The sequence below is a fragment of the Crocodylus siamensis genome, chromosome 6 (genome assembly GCF_052110815.1).
Source record: "Crocodylus siamensis isolate JL-2025a chromosome 6, ASM5211081v1, whole genome shotgun sequence".
In the NCBI taxonomy this organism is placed as follows: domain Eukaryota; kingdom Metazoa; phylum Chordata; order Crocodylia; family Crocodylidae; genus Crocodylus; species Crocodylus siamensis.
In genome coordinates, this window is record NC_143400.1 from 37,751,074 (window position 1) to 37,769,198 (window position 18,125).

Sequence of the window (18,125 nt, forward strand, 5' to 3'; positions counted from 1 at the left end):
TCCGTGTTTGACCACACGAAGCACTCGGGTCCTGCAAGCGGTGCTACAGACGATTCTGCAGGTCGTCCTTGTCACCTGGCTGGCATCTCGGCATGGTCCTTGGGGCACCGTGCTGCCAAAAGCACGGCCTTTCACAGAGATGCACCTGACAGTCTTGCGCTCGCGGTTACTAAAGATCCTTGGCACCTGAGCAGCCCCAGTGCCCCGTCCAATATTCCTTTTCAGGCTCCCACCTTCTCCCTGGAGTGCTTGGGATGCTAACGAGAACCAATGGTGCCATCTACCGGTACTCTACAAACATGGCAACCGTTTAATATTGTGCTGCTACCGCATTCGAGCATTGCAGGCTCCCCAGTTACCTTTCTCTGCCACATGCAGGGTCAAAGAGGAGATCCCTGAAGTTCAAGCTTTGCACCCAAGAAACTATGGATACCTGGGCAAAGTCAGCGAAGATTGGGGCCAGCGTGGGAACAATTTTTATCCTGTCTGTGCAAGTTCAACTGACGCCACAAGGACAAGAGCAGTTCTGATGTTTGTAGCACAAGGTAAGAGCTTTAGAGCTCACCTATCAAAGACAGGAATACCCAGTTACCTGTGGGGGCACATTTCTCACAAGGAAACCACCCACTCTCTCTCCCTCTCTCCAATCTCTCAGCTGTAATCCTCAAAAGGGAATTTACACAACACCTTTCACAGATGAGCCTATGAACTTCACTTCACCCTTCTGGATACAAAAAGTTATGGACTAAATCTAGACATTGATTTATGATGCCTGACATCCGACTCCTCCACTATTTACCAGCTACATTCATTCCCCTTCCCCACTCCTCCCCAACCTCTTTCTCACCCCTCTGACCCTCAATTTACATCTTCACTGACTGGCTTTCTTGCATACCAGCCCAGCCTCTGGCTTCTTTACTATTCCTTCCATCCAGGAAGAGCACACACCAACTGCAGATGTTTCCTCAGCCTGACAAAGGGTATTTGTACCCGAAAGCTTGCAAAAAGAAGATTCCCCGCCCCCCCCCCACCAGCTAACTGAGTTGGTCTAAAAAGATACCAAAGTTACCCAAAGAACCTTGTCCGCCTTAGAGTCCATAATGAACTTTACCTCCACATTTGGTTTAAGGATCACCTGGCTCACAACAACTGCTGGCAGCACAAGCAATAGCCTCATTATAGGAGATGCCTTGGAAATGCCGCTATCCGCATAAAAGTTATTTACAAATGCTGTTACCAGCTTGCTTCCCCCCAGGTGAAGAATTTCAAGGTAAGCACGCGAGTTCAGAGAAAAACCGTGTGGTTCTTGTGGCATTTATTTAAACACAGGCTTCCTAACTGAAGATCATGTCTAGTCCATCACACCCTTCCCTTCAGGCTGCCACCTGTGCATGGAGCAACCATCTCTTCATACCAAACCTTCCTTAAGACACCCTTTTGCCTTGAAAGTCTTCCCATGACAACACATAAGGAATCACCTCCCCAGCACCAAAGACAGCCTTTCATCCAGTTGGCTATGCGCTGCGCAGGTCTGGTTTAGCGTGCAGGAGTCTTGGCATCTTCTTTTAAAGCTGAACAGTGCAAACAGGATGAGGCGGATGCTCTGGTACTCCCACCCTGTCCAAAGCTTGCCCCAGGAAAAATTTTGCTGCTGGAAAGTTGTGAGCGACTCAATCTGGCAGACTTTAGGCATGAAATAATTTCCCAGCCCACTCTCATGGCTCTGTGCTTACTGGAAGACAAAAAGTTAGCCTTGGTAAAAGGTTAAACCCATCCCGCTTCACCTGCTGTAAACTGTCCCCGGGTTTGTTCAAAGTAGCGATGGGAGCAGCATGCACAACTACAACCAAGCTCAACTGGCTGGGATCTCAGGTTCAGCCCAGCACGAAGGTAAGGCTGATCTGTAGACATCAGATCCAGGCTTGGATCCCAAATGCCCTGATGCCGAGGTGTTCAGGTCCAGGATTTGATTCTACTTGCTCCGTGCTGGATCCATCTGGGACAACCCAGCCATGGAGCTGCCGGGGGATTTCTTCACAGCAGCATCTGGGAGATGCAGTCTGGCTTGCTCTACATCAAAGGGTCCAACGCTTTCTTCCTGCATACCCTCTTCCAGATTTACCAGCTGCCCCTAGCAGCATACATTTTATATTTAACCCCTTAAATGCCAATCACCATTATTATAACGACAATTAGATCTGCCATTACACAATTTCTCCTGCATACCCCACAAAGATGTCTTGCATTCCCCCAGGGGTACGTGTACCACGGCTTGTGAACTCCTGCTCTAGAGTCTCTCTCTCTCCCCCAGATGCCCAGTAGGGGTCACTGCCATGCTAGAAGTAGCTCATCTTCCCAGCTGGCTGGGGGAGCAGTACAGAACTACCAGCTGGTGGCGGAGGCCTGGTGGGATGCAATTTGCTGCTGGGTCAGGTTGAGTCATTGGTTTCCCTCTCGGCGGTGTTGAGAAGTCTGGTGATGGTGGCTGCCAACAGCATGCACTATCGATTATTGCTGGCCAAAAGTGCCTGACAAGATTTGTTCTTCGCAGCCTCTGGCTAGCTAAGCACAGCAGCCAGCAACAACCCCCCCCTCCCCCCGCCTTCTTAGCCCACAACTTCTGCTCCAGCAAATCCTCCTGCATGGAGGCAAGCAGGTTTTCAGATCTCTTCTCCCGTCTTCAACCTCCCACACCTCACCTGTGCTTGAACCTAGGAGTGACCTGGTAAGTTCCCACCCTCAGTGGCTCACAGGAGATAACTCTCCCTCTTCTCCTGTGGCTCCTAGGGGCTCCCAGGGACAAAGCATGGACCGCTAGCTCTGATAACCCTGCAAGCAAGCAGGATTATCATTGCGACAGCCCAGACTGGTACTTGATGTTGTTACAAGGACTGGACTGAAGCCAAAGGAATAGCAGGCCACCGGGACCTGAGGCGGATTCAGCAGGCGATACTCATTTATTCACAGAGGTTTGGGTCAGGGGGGACCTTAGCAGATCGAGTCTGACCCCCTGCCCTGGGCAGGAAAGAGTGCTGGAGTCAGACAACCCCAGCCAGGTACATGTCCAGCCTCCTCTTAAAGACCCCCAAGGTAGGGGAGAGCACCTCCTCCCTTGGATGCCTGTTCCAGATTTTGGCAATCCTTACCATAAATACAGTCTTCCCGATGTCTAACCTAAATCTGGTCTCCATCCATTTGTGGCCATTGTTCCTAGTTACTCCAAGGGGTGCCCTGGTAAACAGAGCATCTCCTATTCCTTGCTGCCCTCTTCCCACCCCCAGATGAATTTGTAGGTGGCCACAAGATCCCCTTTCTGCCTTCCCTCGTGGAGGCTGGACAGATCCAGGGCCCTCAATCTCTTCTTGTAGGGCTTTGCCTACAGGCCCCTAACCATAGGGGACTTCTTGCGATAGACACAAGTTTCATCTCCTATGAGGGTACGCAAGAAACAATTGGAGCCCCAACTTCCTTCCCTCCTGTTCCTGTTTAGCCACCACCTCTCCCTGTGCTTGGAGCATGGCATGCAGGGTCTTGCCCCGTATCTTGACAGGCTAGCAGGAGCAGCCACCTCCTTTCATAGAAAATGAGGGTTGGCAGGGACCTCAGGAGGTCAGATCTAGTCCAACCCCCTGCTCAACGCAGGACCAATCTCAACTAGATCATCCCAGCCAAAGATTTGTTTAGCAGGGTCTTAAAAGCCTCCAGAGATGGAGATTTCACCACCCCTCTGGCTAACCTGTTCCAGTGTTTTATACTACCCTCCTAGTGACAACATTTTTCTTAATAGAGAGTTCAACCCTCTCTTTAAACTAGCTTCTCCCTTAGGCACAGCAACTCTCCTGGGCCAGATGGGTTTGGAGACTAGATCACTGTCCCCTCCAGTTCAGAGTCCTTCCAAAGCCCTTTCTACTGGACCACAGCCTCCCCACGTGTCCTCAAAAGACCAAGGGAGCCTTGAGATAGGGCTGCAATCAGCTGTACAGCTTAGAAACAAAGCTAGAGCCTTTGAATCCCTATAAAGTGGTTGATTGACACATCCCACTGCTTGAACACAGTGTGGTACAGATATGGGCAGGACAGGTCATTCTTCAGACTACATAGACGCTGGATGTACTAATGTTTCCAAATAGCGATTTCAGGGCAAGCGTTACACACACAGTCCCCTTAGCCAACAAAGCTGTGAGCCTTGGTGTTAAGAGCCAGGTTTACACAATTACAGAAAATCTGCAATTATGCACCATTACAGGAACCCACACAGTGTCATATTACACAGTTTACACTGTCTGGGCAGCCAGAGACTTTATCAGATTAAGGCAGCTTTTAGAAGACAGACTGAAGTTGCCTAGAAGTCGCTTGGGGGCGGGGAAGGGGGGAAATACAGGTGCCAAACAACGGTTTGGGGCACAAATATAAAAAGGCTTGCAAGAATAAAGGAAAATATTTAAAAGCTTTTCAACTTTCATTCAAACCTAAGAGTTATCCTGAAAGGGGGGCACGGATGACATTCGAAAGTTGACGCAACCAATCTACTTGCTGAAAAAGTGTGGAAAACAAGGAAACGGCACCAACACTAGAAGTAAATGAGGCTGTGTAGGTGTCCCGATCAATAGTACCAGGTGTCCCTAGTAATGCAAGAATGAAATCTCTTCCAGCTCCTATATTTAAAGATCAAACCTGAGAATATCTTCATAAGGGAACACAGAGGTCTAAGTACACACGGTGGGATTTTCAACAGCGTTCCTCACTACGTGTCTCTGCTCCCAGGGGGATTAGTGGGATTTTGACTGCTGACGTCCCTGGGAATTGACATAAGCCCATGTAGTACATTTTTGAAAACCCCAGCCAGATGACAGACCTCATTTTTCAGGCAGCATTTCCGAGATGGCCTTTGATGCTCAAACGAAGCAAGACAGCACTGGGGGAAAATGCAATAAGAAATCCCCAATGAGCGCTAGAGCCCAGCACCAACCCCCGAGTCCCGTTCCTTCAGGACGAGGTTTCAAGCACAGCATAAGTGACTAGCTACAGTCCCATCAACTGCCAGGTACAGAAAGATGTCATGACTACAGGTGTAGAACTGTGTATTTCACAAAGAAAATAGGATCCTCAACATCAGGGCATTTCTTCTCCTCTAGGAAAACATGAATACTGCTAAATCCCCAAAGCACAGACACTATCTTGTCACTCGCTGCGTTTGCTTGCAGTATTTGTCGTCAGCCAGGAGAGGTCTCTCTGCAACGCAGAGTTCCCGACAGTGCGATTTGTTGGCAAACAAAAGCAGCAAGGCTGGAGCTCAAGCTATGAGGAAACCTGTATATGCATCTATAGATGACGACAGTTTTGTTAACAAATGCCTCTGATTTAAGACAATGTGCCTTTCAATGCATCCTGAAAGGTGAAACACATTGCTGAATCTATCAGCTCGATACCTAGAGGAAAACCAGGTGGGCTCTTCAAGGCTGCCATGTGCAATCACACAGCTACGACGCGATCCTGGGCTTACCTTCTCAGCTCGTGGATATTTAATCTCTGGGTCTCTCCACTCCTTGCTGATCCGTTTCCTGTACTGATGGCACTTGGGAATGTAGGTGCAGCCAACGTCCCCCAGTTCTGGGTAGAAAACTTGTAAATCCCCTCTGGAAAGAAGCAGCAGCGAAAGAACCGGAGGTGAGGCTGGGTTGCATAGGGTTACTTGGCAAGAGAAACGAGGGGTTTTTCCTGAAGGAAAGGAACCAGGGATTGGATCGTGGAAGGAAGTGAACCCTTAGCCCACCTATGCATGCCTCAGAGCACTACTGCTATAACAGCTGGGGTCATGCCAGTACCCAGCACAGACATCTGTCCCCTACCGCATTACCCAACATCACAGAAGAACACCTGTTGTCACAAACCAGGAATGAATTGCACCGTGGTCACGATTACAGGTGAGTTTTGGGCACGGTACAGACAGATAAAAAGGATCTAGTGTGGCCGTGGGTTAGCCAAATGGTTAGCCCAAATGAGCCTGGCCCTTGCTGAGAGGAGACCAAAGGAATACATGCAAGATGCACAGGACTGCGCATGGTGTGCAGGAGGGCAGAGAGTTCAAAGCCAGACGCAGGGATCGTGACGTGTGGGAGGAAGTACGGCTGAGTAGTGAGGTTAAGTCTACACTTCAGTTAATCATTTGGAAGATTAGTTGAAGTTGCTGGTTTTAAAAGAGCATTTAAGTTCAGCTTGAAAAAAAAAACGGAGAAGTGATTTTTAAGCAAAAGTCCTGAGCGACAATGCTAAAAATATACGTATGGGGCAGGGACGTGATCCTGTTCCTAGCACTGGCTTCCTATCAAGGCTTCTGTATCCAGTATCAGAGGACTGATCTCTCCCACCTCTCCTACATTGGCTGGTAACTGTAGTAGCACATTATTTCCAAGTAGCCCAGCTGTTAGATGAGAACAGCACTGTGCAAGTATCTACTTCTCTACCTTGCAAAACATCATCTCTACACTCCCCTCCCTGCTGCAGTTCTTGTTAGAGTGCATCCAAGTTCTTCATTTAAAAAGACTGATTGTTCCCCAGCAAAATCAAATCTCTCTGTACAAAGCCTCTAAACCTCCAAAAGCAATTTGTTTCTTTGGAATTTCTCTACAGAAGAGGTGTCTTTCTTCTACTTTAACTCATTTCAGGGAATAGTTCTTATACAAGAGACTGTCTTAGAGGTCAGGAATGACTAGACTTGCCCAGCTACAGTTGTAGGGACCAAGTTGGTATAAAATTAATGCAAAAACTCCATGTCCCAGCATGCAACGCGTCACCTTGGTCTGACCCGAAACAAACTTCAGAACAAATACACTGCCGGAGTTATTTTTTCCATCCCATGCAGCTGGAGTTCTGGAGTCTGCCGACCCAGAAAGTTACAATCTGGATTTATGAAAGGCCCAGAAAACATTGCCATGTTATCTGGCTTTTCGGTCACAACAAGGCTGCATGATTCAGGGCACTGGTTTTTTTTGTTGCATGAGTCAGGAAGGAAGGAAGGAAGCTTCATCTTCCTTTTCCACATACTATGTGTAGCTTTGTATTGCTTGGGGAACTGCCCTCTTTTAAAGAAAGACTATTCTGGCTTAATAATGCTAGAAGGAGTAGATTACCCAGTGCCACCGGCTACTGCAATGATCTGGCATAGGAGGCAAGTCATGCCTACCAGGACTTGGGTGCCAAGGCATTTGAACATCTAAGAGAGACAAGTGGAAGTCACTCACTGGCAGAACTGGGAATCTGGGCCATCCAGCTTCTCAAAGTCGCAGGTCTCCATGAATTCACTATGCTGCAGAGTCTTGCTTTTCCAGGCAGCAACGCCAGCTAGGCCCATGGCCAACAGGACAGCGACCTGCAGCTTCATCCTGTCCTGTATAAAGGAACCAAGAGACAGGAGGGTAAAACTTCCCCCAGGCCATTCTGCACCCCAGACCATCACTGCAAGGCCAATCCTATTGTATGCAGGCTTCCTTTGGACACCAACATCAGTACATTAGCTTCCCGAATAGACAAGTTTCCATTAAGAGCAGATAAGCATTCTCTCTCCGCCCTAAACCCAAGTGCACTCTCTCTTTCTTGATCCAGTTCGAGAGCATGGAGACCATTTTCAGCTGCTTAGCAATTGCACCAGGAGCGCGAGAACATTTCCACTGCATCTGTCAGTGCTGCTCATCAGCTAGTCCTGGAGACAAGCTACAGACAAAGCAAACTCACTCTTACATACCGCTTTTGCTTTGCCAATTCTACATCATTTAATTCCAATTATGTCAAGCAGTCACTGCATTTCCTAAGGAGGTATGGTGCCAGGAAATGCTGAACGCCTGCCGGGCTCTGTCAGCTGCTTGTCCTTAGCCAGACCCCGCTGCTTCAAGGGCCCACTCCTGCTGTGCATACAAGACACGTGAGCAAAGCTTGCGGGGGGTGGGGAATAGCAAACAGCAGAAGTGCAGCTGACTGCATAGAGTTGGGAAAAGCAGGTTTCCACATTCCTTCCTCTGATGCCAGGTCAACTAAGATGGGCACACTGCTCCTCCACAACCCCAAGACATCCAGGTCCCCCACTCTATGCCTTGCTGTCCTCTTTTCTAGCATCAGCCAGTCACCACCACCTTTCTGGTTTTAAAAAGAGCATTTCAGCTCCTTCCCAGATGCATCCTGCTGCACCAGCCTAGAATTGCAGCTCAAGCCAAATGCAGCTAGAGCGGACAAGGCCAAGGCTTGGAGCCACAGGACCCCAGGGATAAGGGATGCAGTGATCTGGGGAAATGCCCCACTGGAGCAGGATGGTCAGCTGGGGAAGATCCTGAATGGGGAAAGCAGGAGACCTGGGCTCGACTCCCTACCCAGTTACTTTGCCATCGCATGAGGTTTGGCCAGCGATCTCCTTGGCTCCATTTCTTCACTCACCCTTGAGTGCCTCTGTCTGTTTACAAGGCAAATGCTTCAGGGCAGGGTGGTTGTCTCACTGTATGCGCAAGCAGCACCCAGCACCGTGGTTGTCTCAGTGTCTATAGGCACTGCTGCAGCCCAAACAATAATGTGCCGTGCAGCCGCGTCTCTGAGTGCTGGATGGGTTCCCACTCCCACATCTAGCACCCTGCTGGGCAAGGGTCAGAGCAGACATCCTCACTGTAGCCCAGACACCAGGGTAAAACCAAGACTTCTTTCTCCTGGGTGGTTCCAGTGGCCCCTGTGGACCTCTTCAACTGACAAGGCAAAGCTAGGCACACACTCTCCCATTTAGGCCGCGGGTCAACCTTTAATGCTATTCAAAATCCTCGGGTCAGAAAGAGACACGGGGCCAGGACGCTCATCTCAAAAGTGCTGTCTGCAGTTATAGTACCTCCAGGGCCTACTCAGAAACCGTGTTGCCCTCAGTGCTGGACATGCACCTAGAAAGAGACCATCCACGACCTAGAGTTTGCAGTGGACACAACACAACCCAACTGAGTAGCGGAGATGAAGCGGCTTGCTCAAGAAGTCGGACCCAGCCCTGAGCATTCACACCCAGCCTATCCTTTCTGCTCGACTTTCTGGCTCCTTGTCGCACGGCATGTCCCCCTTCCCTGCAGCATCTAACCCCGTTCTCACCTCTGGGGTTTATCCCTGCAAAGCAAGGATGGAGAGGAAACTGCGTTGCCGGTTTGAGGTTTACCTGGAGCAGAAGAACCGGGCTGGGCAGGAACGGGGAGCACAGGGGGAATGGCCCGCCTCGAGGCCGCAGATAAACACAGCAGCTGGCTTGACTTTAACCCTCCATCACGTCTCCAGCCTGGCCAGAGTGACAGGCAGCAGGTGGCAGGGAGGGAAAGTAAAACAAGCCGGAAAACGGGAGCTGCTGTCTATTGGGTCCTGCCACCGTCAGTCCTCTCTGCGCTGGCAGTTGGGGGCAGGTTCTGATGCTGGCCCCGGTCCTGGGGCATCCCACGCGGGGGGGCCGTCCGGGGGGGGGGGGAATGCTAGCTCAGCTCGGGGAGCTGGGAGGATGCTGCTTCGGCGCCGCAGACATGGCTTCCTCACTAGGAGGGGAAAGGTGAGGTTGGAACAGGGATAGGAAAGGGCAGAGCACACAGCAAGAGGGACAGCTGTGCCCTCCTAAGCAGGCAAGGAAAGCAGCGGGCAGTGTGGTTTTGTGAAGGGTGCCCTCCCTGACCCAATCCGATCCATATTAACATCCTATTTTAGGGGTCTTTCATCAAGGGACCAAGCAGGGCTTTGCAGATTCAACCCTCCCCGCCTTACTCCCACCCACAAGGTAGGTTGGCATGAGCCTTATGCACACAAACTGAATAGAGAGATTTGGATACAGGCCCACATCGGCATTCAGAGTCAGGACCAGATCCGAGGAGTCAGCATCATTCCCAGCTGGGTTGCTGTAAAGGACCCTCTCTGTTCTCAAGTCTTATACTACTCTCTCTTTCCTCTAGCCATTAGACCAGGGGTGGGCGAAATGTGGCCCAGGGGCCGGATGTGGCCTGCCAGGCCCCTAAAAAATTTAGGGAATTTATCTCTCCTTGGCTGCCTATCATGCAGCCCTCGATGGCTTGCCAAAACTCAGTAAGCGGCCATTCACCCAAAATAATTGCCCACCCCTGCATTAGACAGTCCCAGCTCCCAGGTTTGTATCAACTCTGAACTCAGCCCAGCTTTGTCAGAAAAAGAGAAAAAGAGGAAAAAGAGAAAAAAAATTGCCACTTCCCCTACCTAGGAGGTGCTGGAAAGGATGCATCTAATCAGTCTAAACCAAGTGAACTCTGTGGTAACAGCTGCTTCATGAACTTCCACACCGCACAGGATCAGTGGATCTCCACAGTGCTCCAGGCCCGACACCCTTTAGCAGCCTCCAAACATTTATTCGGATGACACAATAAGCAACGGAGGCAATTTATTTTGGCTGAGACATAAGCCGTCATTTGAGAGCATGCATTACAGCACACGTTGTATCACTCTATAATAGGTTTCAGACACACACAGACCATGAGCAAGCCCAAACAGAAAAGGAGTTTGCACATTTAACTAATTAGTGACATCAACATAATACAGGGGTGATCTTGAGGTTTGAGACTCCAGGCTGCCTGTTCCCATGAAGAGGGTTGGGCAGGCTCTGTAATTAAACCCTGAATCTATGAACGCCGGGACACGTGAGTAGCTCTCTTCCCACCAAAGTCCAGGGGAAGCCTTGGGTGACTCAAGATTGCAAAACCAGGCTTGATATTCGCCTCCCCTTTTGTAACCCAAGGACAACACTTAGTCCAACACACCACATGGCATGCTGAGTCAAGTCAATAGAAACTGCACAGGCACAGATGAAGGGAAGCTATAACTCCATGCAAGACAGACACAGACACCTGCACCTTTGCACTGTTGGCTAAGCAGCTATGAACCACAGATGCCCTCCACGTTACCTGCCATCACCAGCAGGCCACAGATGTGGTTTTCCCATGGCTAAAAGGAACCTCGTGGTCCAGCCCCTCTCTAGGAGAGGGATAAAGGAGGAGTGGAAAAGTCTGTCCAGGACAAGTAAAAATTACAGCCATCTAGGAATTGCCCAATCAGAAATAGGTTTTCCTTCCAGAAAATGCAGACTTGGTCTAAAAGTGAAACTGTGTTGCAGAAACTCACCATTTTCAATGAACCTCTGTCAAGAAAGGATCCTGCTCCAAAATGGGATTTCCCGACAAAACCAGGGAGGGAGACACCCCTACTTCAGAATAGCCAAGAGCCCAGTGGTTGGGGGACTCACTCGGGATGTGGGAGACCCAGATCCAAAAAGTGTCTGGGAGCTTGTGAAGAAGCACAAATGAGAGCAGCAAAGAAAGGCTTTTCTGGCAGGGTCGTTGTGAGATTCTTCCTCCCAGAGATCTCCAGAGAGGATCATTATGAAACGCTCACAGCAAGGACTTGACGTTGGGTCCCTCAACCTTTGAACTCTTGGTTCTTCAGGGGCGGGAAGGGAGTCTCTTTTTGCAGGAAGCATCACCAGCCTCCCTATTCCCTATCCACTTCAGTGCAGAATTAGGAGCTTTTCACAGGATGGAAAACCAATTTCCACTCAGCTCTGCTGAACACTCTGGCTGCCCATAAGCATGCTTTCTGAATGACAAAGTCTCCTTATTACAACATGCAGACAACACCCTCTCCCTCACAGGCTTCCACCAAAAGGCCTCCTGCAATGCTCACCCGTCTTGGGATTCACACCATGCTAGAGCTCTCCATGTCCCACCAGCATGCAGCTTCAGTTAAACCACAGCAGGAGCTTGGACAGCAGCATCTGGCCTTCCCTTCACAAGCTATCCCTCATCCACACCACTCCCCTGCACCCAAGTGAACACTGACTTGCACTGGAGTAAGCTGCTAAGGGTGCGAGTTGCCTTTTTTTTTTTTTTTTTTTTTTACACACACAGGCACTGTGCAGTTGCACAAGAGGTTTGCAGACCTAATGAAGCGCTGTAGTACTGATGAAGAGAGGCCCAGATCACCCAACCCTATTCCCCAGCTCTTTTAATTACACTGCAAAGGTTACCAGCAGGTCCAGCACTCCCACAGACCATCTCTCAAAGATGAAAGTCACTAGTTAATCCTCACAACTGCAGGGCCTCCTCCAACAGCTGATCCCTTCATTCCTCGTCAAGGGTCCCCAGTCTCAGAGACACCTTCACCCAGATGCATACCTCCTGGTCCTGCTTGTACTGGGGACCCTCGCAGGCAGCAAGTGGCACCTGCTGGGCTCCCGATCCTCTCTGGCTTCTTGTTTACCAGGTACAGCGTGACCTCACCAGGAACGGCGTAGAGCCAGAGCAACGCTCTGGGCACCGTGCTGCACTAAAGCAGGATGGGGCTTACAGAGAGGCACAAACAGGGAAGTTTGCTAAGGAGTAGGAGAAAAGCAGAGGCTTATCAGGTAGAAACAACATTGACTACTTCACTGCTGAAATCTCCAGGGAGAAGCCCTATGAAACACAGGAGCAAAAGGAGAGGTGACAGAGGGCAAGGTGCAAAGAGAATTCCCTTTAGGACACTGCTCCCAAAGGCTCTGCCGGCTGAAATGAGCCCTCTCACTGCATCCAGAGCAACATGAACCTTGGGCTTCATCCCTAAAGCTGTTTGCAGAGTAATTATAACGATCTCATTACTCTCACGCAGAGGATGGAGCCGTAGCGACAGCAAGAACTCGCTGTCCATCCAGGCTGCGTGGAATTGGCTTTCACAGCATATAAGAGACAGGGAAGTCATTGCCAAACTCTGTGTAACAGCATCTATGTGCTGCACATAACAACAATTCGAGCTCACAAGGTCAAATGGCCAGCCAGTGTTACCCACTTCTCAGGGGGCTTAAAGCCAAAGGACAAAATCGCTTTTGAGATGCATGGACCAGGAAGGGGAGCTCAGAATGGAAACTGGCACAATGTTGTCTAGCAGTCATGCAAACAGCAATACTTTAGTTTTTCCATTGCTTTTTCCTCACCAGCCTTGGAAGACAGAGGTAGAATAGGCATAAGCCTTAACCACGCATCTGAATCTACCCTAGACTGTAACCTTCACATCCAAGAAGAATGAAAGAACCACATGATTGAGCAAACTCCCCCTCTGCCCCCCCAACACGCATGCCTCATTGGGAAGAGGGTCCGATCCATGCAAAAACATGGAGCGCCTGGTGTTGAGCCAGGCACCGAGCTGTCCTATCATGTTGCAGCTGCCCACTGCACTTGCGTGCAGTTTTTTCAGACCAAGCACTTCAGGGCTGGCACCTTGCCTTCATTGCCGCTATGAAGACATCTTGCTCATTGTTAGGGCCAAACAAAACAAACAGAGCTGGCTGAAATACTCCCAACTAGGGTTTTTCCTACTAAAAAGAGATATCAGAAATTAAAAGTTTTGCAACAATTGATGACTCTCAGCTTCTCCCTTACTAGAAGGGCCCTGGGGTTACCCCAAATCCCAGTTTTTCAGGAAGTAAGAGTCAGAAAAACATTCTAAGGATAGCTTCAATAGAATTGCTGATAAAAAGAAAGTTTATAAAAACAGGCAAACGAGTGGGGAAAGAACAACCCGTTTCACTCCCTGCAATGCAAGTTTTGGCCTACACCCTTTTCTGTTTACTCTGCATTTTTTTTTCTTTCTAAATCCAGCTGGTGCCAACCAATAGCTGCAACCTCCACCGGCTGCTCTAAAGCTCCCTCATGCATGGTGGTAACTTTATAGAGACCATCACCACCCCCATATTAGAAATAAAAAGCAAAAAAGTGGTCTAGAGCATTTTCTGCAACTCTGTTAGGGTCACACAGCAAGGGAGTAAGTCAAGGGGCAGAATGCAGGACAATGCCCTGCCGCAGGGCTGCGGTGCAGGCTTGAAATGAAGGATCCCACTGAAGTGACCTTGGGGTGATTATCTTACTCTCACTGAAGCCACCCTCCCCTTTTAGATAAGGGCAAATCAATCCTTGGAGGATGTATCCTTGGTGCCCCACAGAGCTATTTTTACAGAGCAAGCATTTTGTCTTTTCAGATGTAACATGGTGTCCGATTCATGGTACATCTCCATTCCCCTTCTCATTTACACTAGCTCAAATCAGGAAGCTTAAATCATTTACACCCCTCTCTTCCCCACACCCATGCACTCTCTCCAGCCTAACCCTGCCGCGTGGCAGGGGCCTCAAGAACAAAAACAAAACTTTCAAGCAAATGGCATGCCCTACTAGCATCACTGCCTTTCTTGCTTGATTTGATGAGAAAGAAGGGCTCTATCTGAGAAGGGAGACAAATGCAAACGGTACTCGTGTCATTCCTGTGCAGACACGCAGGCTCCCGGGGGCATGGTGCCTAGCCCCGGACCGCTGGGAGACATCTCTGCAAGTTCCTTGTTACAATACCTGTGATATAACACGGTGGCTATTAAAGCACGTTGTCTCAGGCATGCTTACATGTGGTCAAACATTCAGATGGAAGCAACAGTCAGATGTGTTTAGTTTTCTAGCTGGGTAAACACCCCCCTGCGCCCACGATTAGCCCGAGGGCTGGTCTGTACATTCTGCTAAGGACAGCTGTGCCCTGAACTAGAGTGCTGCTAACTTTATTGTTTCCTAAATAAACTTGCTCACAGCACAGCCCACATACAACACTGAGGCACATGGGCCCCAGGGAAAGGAGGGCACATCTGCACAACTAGAAAAAAAAAAAAGTGGGAGAGAGAGAAAAACAGCACAAGCTTTTCTGAACCCAAGTTCACTTCATTAGGTCCACTGAATTCAGGAGGTAGACCCTAGGCACCTGCCACGTTTTAACAGTCCTTTGAGCCCAGAGCAAGCAGAAAGAGCAGAGCACTCCCTTGAGAAAATAGAGAAATGGTCTCAGCTGGTTTTTGGAAGTATCTTAGCAGAAAGGTATTTGTGCCGGCTCACTTGCTTCTTACACAGCTGCACCACATCTGTCCGTTCCCCTCCCTGCTATGAAGTCAGATGGTTTTCCCCCAGCATGCTACAAAGCTCTTCAAATCAGGGGCTCAAGCTGAAAGCACATCCTCAGCTAATGCAATGTCCCCTCTGCTGGGCATTAGCTCATCAGACCCGACTTCTGTCCAGGAATGTGAGTTAGGGAGATGGAAGGCTTTTAAGGGTCCACCACTGTCACCCCCATTCCCTTTGCTTAGAAAGCCTGAGCGAGAAAGAAGGAGACTTTTTAATAAAGTTTATTTATTTATTAAGCCAGCTGCTCTAGACTAATTTGAAGGCAAGGTAAGAAAAACCATCACATGACTTCCGTTTCCACCCAATGTATTCAGTGTCAGCTTGCGGCAGATCTTTTTCAGCATTCCAGATCATATCCAATTGCCTTGTAATGCCTCTCTCACTTGCCAAAGCCAAGATGCAATAATGAAGCATCTATTTGCTCTTGCTTTGAAAGGAAAATAATTAATTTTAAAAGGAGGGAGAGAAACCACCTTAAAGAAGGAAAAGAGAGAGAGATGGATGCAGGAAAGCTTTACAAGCTGCATCAGGCCACACAGCAAAGAGAGACTGCATGTACATGGGTATGTTGTAACATCTGATGAATAATGCAGAAATGTTTCTGTATCAGCGGCCATGCTGCAGCTGGGCTCCAAGGAAAGCCTGTTATGTCAGAGTTTATCTGGTGCATCACCTGCCTCTGCCTTCTCCTTTGCAGTTTCAGGTTTTAAAAGGATGTTGTTAAGCTTTCCTCTTCCTTCCCTCCCTTATAGCCTTCTACAGCATGGCAGGTCCATTTGGGTCCGCTCTTTTGACTTCAAGGGGCTTTGGGGATCCTCTCCGCACCCCCCAACTTTAGTGCTTGAACAGCCACATAGCAGCTCCACTGTTGTCCCTTCATAAAGCTGCACCCAGAAAAAGGGTGGAGCGACTGGCCACACTAACTTCCCCATCAACCAGGATGTACACATATGTAGAAAAAGAAATAGCACCTTTTGGTTGGGCCAATTGCCAAGTGCAGCGCCCAAGCTGCCTGACACCATGTACAAAAGTGCAATTCTTAGTGAGACTCGGTCCTTCAGTATGTAATCACAAGGGCAGGATATATACTATAACTCATCACACCCCTGCCTATCCACTGTCCTATGGTCCACGGCACCTGTAGCAGGCTCATGATACCCCGGGTGGCCTTGCGGCTTCTGCCCAGCTCGGACTCGAGTGTCATCCTCCCTAGATTGCTCACCCGCCGCGCCTTGGTCTTCTTATTAAAGGCTGATTAAGGGAGGATGCCCTCGAGTCTTAGAGTGAGCCTTAATCCCAACACTTCCCCCACCAGGTCTCTCCTGGACCCCACTAGTTTCAATCCAGCCCTCCAGCCTGGTAGGTCCCTCTTGGCCCGACTACGCCCCTATAGAGCACCTATAAGGGCAAGTTGTGTGGCTCCGTTCCGCCTCACGGGTGTTGCTCTCAAGATAGTACCTTCACACACTTAGCCACCCTTGGGCCCTCAGACCCCCTGGCCCCTCACTCAGCCTTTCCTCTAAGCTTTCACACCCCCAGTCCCACATTCAGCCCCATCTAGGCTCCCAGATGCCCAGTCTGACTCGCAGCCCCTCTCAGACTCGTGGATCCTCATCTGGCTCTCATCCCATGCACCATCTGGTCCATCCATCAGTGAATCCCTGGCCCCTGAACCTCCTAGTCCCACACACAGATGCTCTCCCTACCTTTGGACCTTCTTGGGTCTCATGCTCTCAGCCCTGCTTGTGCCCCTAGTCCCCCAGATCACACTCCCAGCCCTTTCTGGGCCTGGGGCTCTTGCATCCCTACTCTCTTGGCCCTCGTACCCCTTGCTGGGCTCACTCTGCTGAGCTGCTACCTCTCTAAGTAAACCTTACCCACCCTTGCAGGGCAATTGCTAAACTACCAGTGCCCATATAGCCAAGCTCTTCTCAGATACCGTCTCCTGTTCCCAGTGTTGCAGAGTAGCTTTCTTCCAGTACTCAGGAGCTCCTTGCTTTGTGGCTCCCAGGGCTGGACTGTCCGGCAGGAGCAGGCTCAGGGCATATATAGGTTCAACTGGGCCCATTGCCCATCAGGTGAGTGCTTAATAACCTCCCCATGCTCCTTTGCCACCTGCAAGTGGACTCTCAAGCTGCTCATTCCCTTCAAGAAGCAGGCACTTCTCAGTGCCCTGCTACAACACCTTGCTTCAGAAAAGGCAATCATGGAAGATGCACGAGGCCAGCTGTGCCACGGAGGGAAAGGTAATCTCCCGCAGGCTTTCCAGCTCCCACACTGGATAGCACAGAAGTTTGACTGCTAGCCTGGGGACTGGGAGGCAAGAAGAGCAGAAATAGTTCATTTCTAACCCCAACAGTATGCTGTCTTGCCAAAAATCAAAACCTTTTCCAGGACCGCATTGGTGCCAAATAATAAATTTGACAAAAATGTGTTAGAACAAAGTGCTCTGACTTTTTTGTTTAGATAACTTTGAAACCTTTCATTTGACTTTGTCTCGAGTTACTTGAACTGTGTTTCTTGGGATGTCTTCATATTGTTGAAACAAAATGTTTGTGCTTCCAAACCCAAGTTTTTTTCCCCCAGAATTGTAATTTATGCAGAAAAAATAGTGAGCTTTTCCAAACTGGTTTTGACACAGAAACAAAAGTCCATGTCAGAATTTCCCACAGGACAGATATTCAGGTTTTCATTCATCTCCAGTTTAGAATGAGCCACCTCCTTAATTTTCATATAAATAGGATATTTATATATGGTAGAAGGAACATGTATACATTGGTGGCAAAAAAGACATTTAATTGTGCTTCTATGGCTAAACATAACGTGTAAGATACTGCAGTCAGGGCATAAAAGCAAGGCATCTAGCTCTTTCCAATTTCCATTGACTATAAGATTTGAATAAGTCACTAGTTTTGTGCCTCAGTTTCCCCATCTCACATGTTGATAATAGTTGCCAACCTCATAAAGAGAGCAAGGCCTTTTTCTAAGGCATTTTAAGGCTTCTTGCAGTAAGGTGATTCAACAGTGCAAGTTACGGTATATTCCTTTATCAGACATATTGCAGAATATCCAAGGAAGGCCCTAAGGTTACTGGGAGCTTTATTTGCATGGCAGTCTATCTGGGTGATGCTTTTAATTTGGCCG

General features: G+C 49.2%; 1 protein-coding gene across 6 annotated transcripts in view; it reads right to left on the reverse strand.

Annotated features, from left to right (window-relative positions):
- PEBP4 (phosphatidylethanolamine binding protein 4) overlaps positions 1–18,125 on the reverse strand; it is a 186,408-nt gene that overhangs the window by 148,066 nt on the left and 20,217 nt on the right. For 4 of the 6 annotated variants that reach the window (XM_090052925.1, XM_090052926.1, XM_090052923.1 and 1 more), the window contains 2 exons: positions 7,242–7,387; positions 5,504–5,636 (listed from right to left, as the gene is read on the reverse strand). In XM_090052925.1, coding sequence (XP_089909051.1) covers positions 5,504–5,636; positions 7,242–7,381 — 273 coding nt within the window. In that variant the 5' untranslated portion in view covers positions 7,382–7,387. Of the gene's footprint in view, positions 1–5,503; positions 5,637–7,241; positions 7,388–9,108; positions 9,319–18,125 lie in introns of those variants that run through there. The other 2 variants (XM_090052921.1, XM_090052927.1) reach the window with 2 other exon arrangements.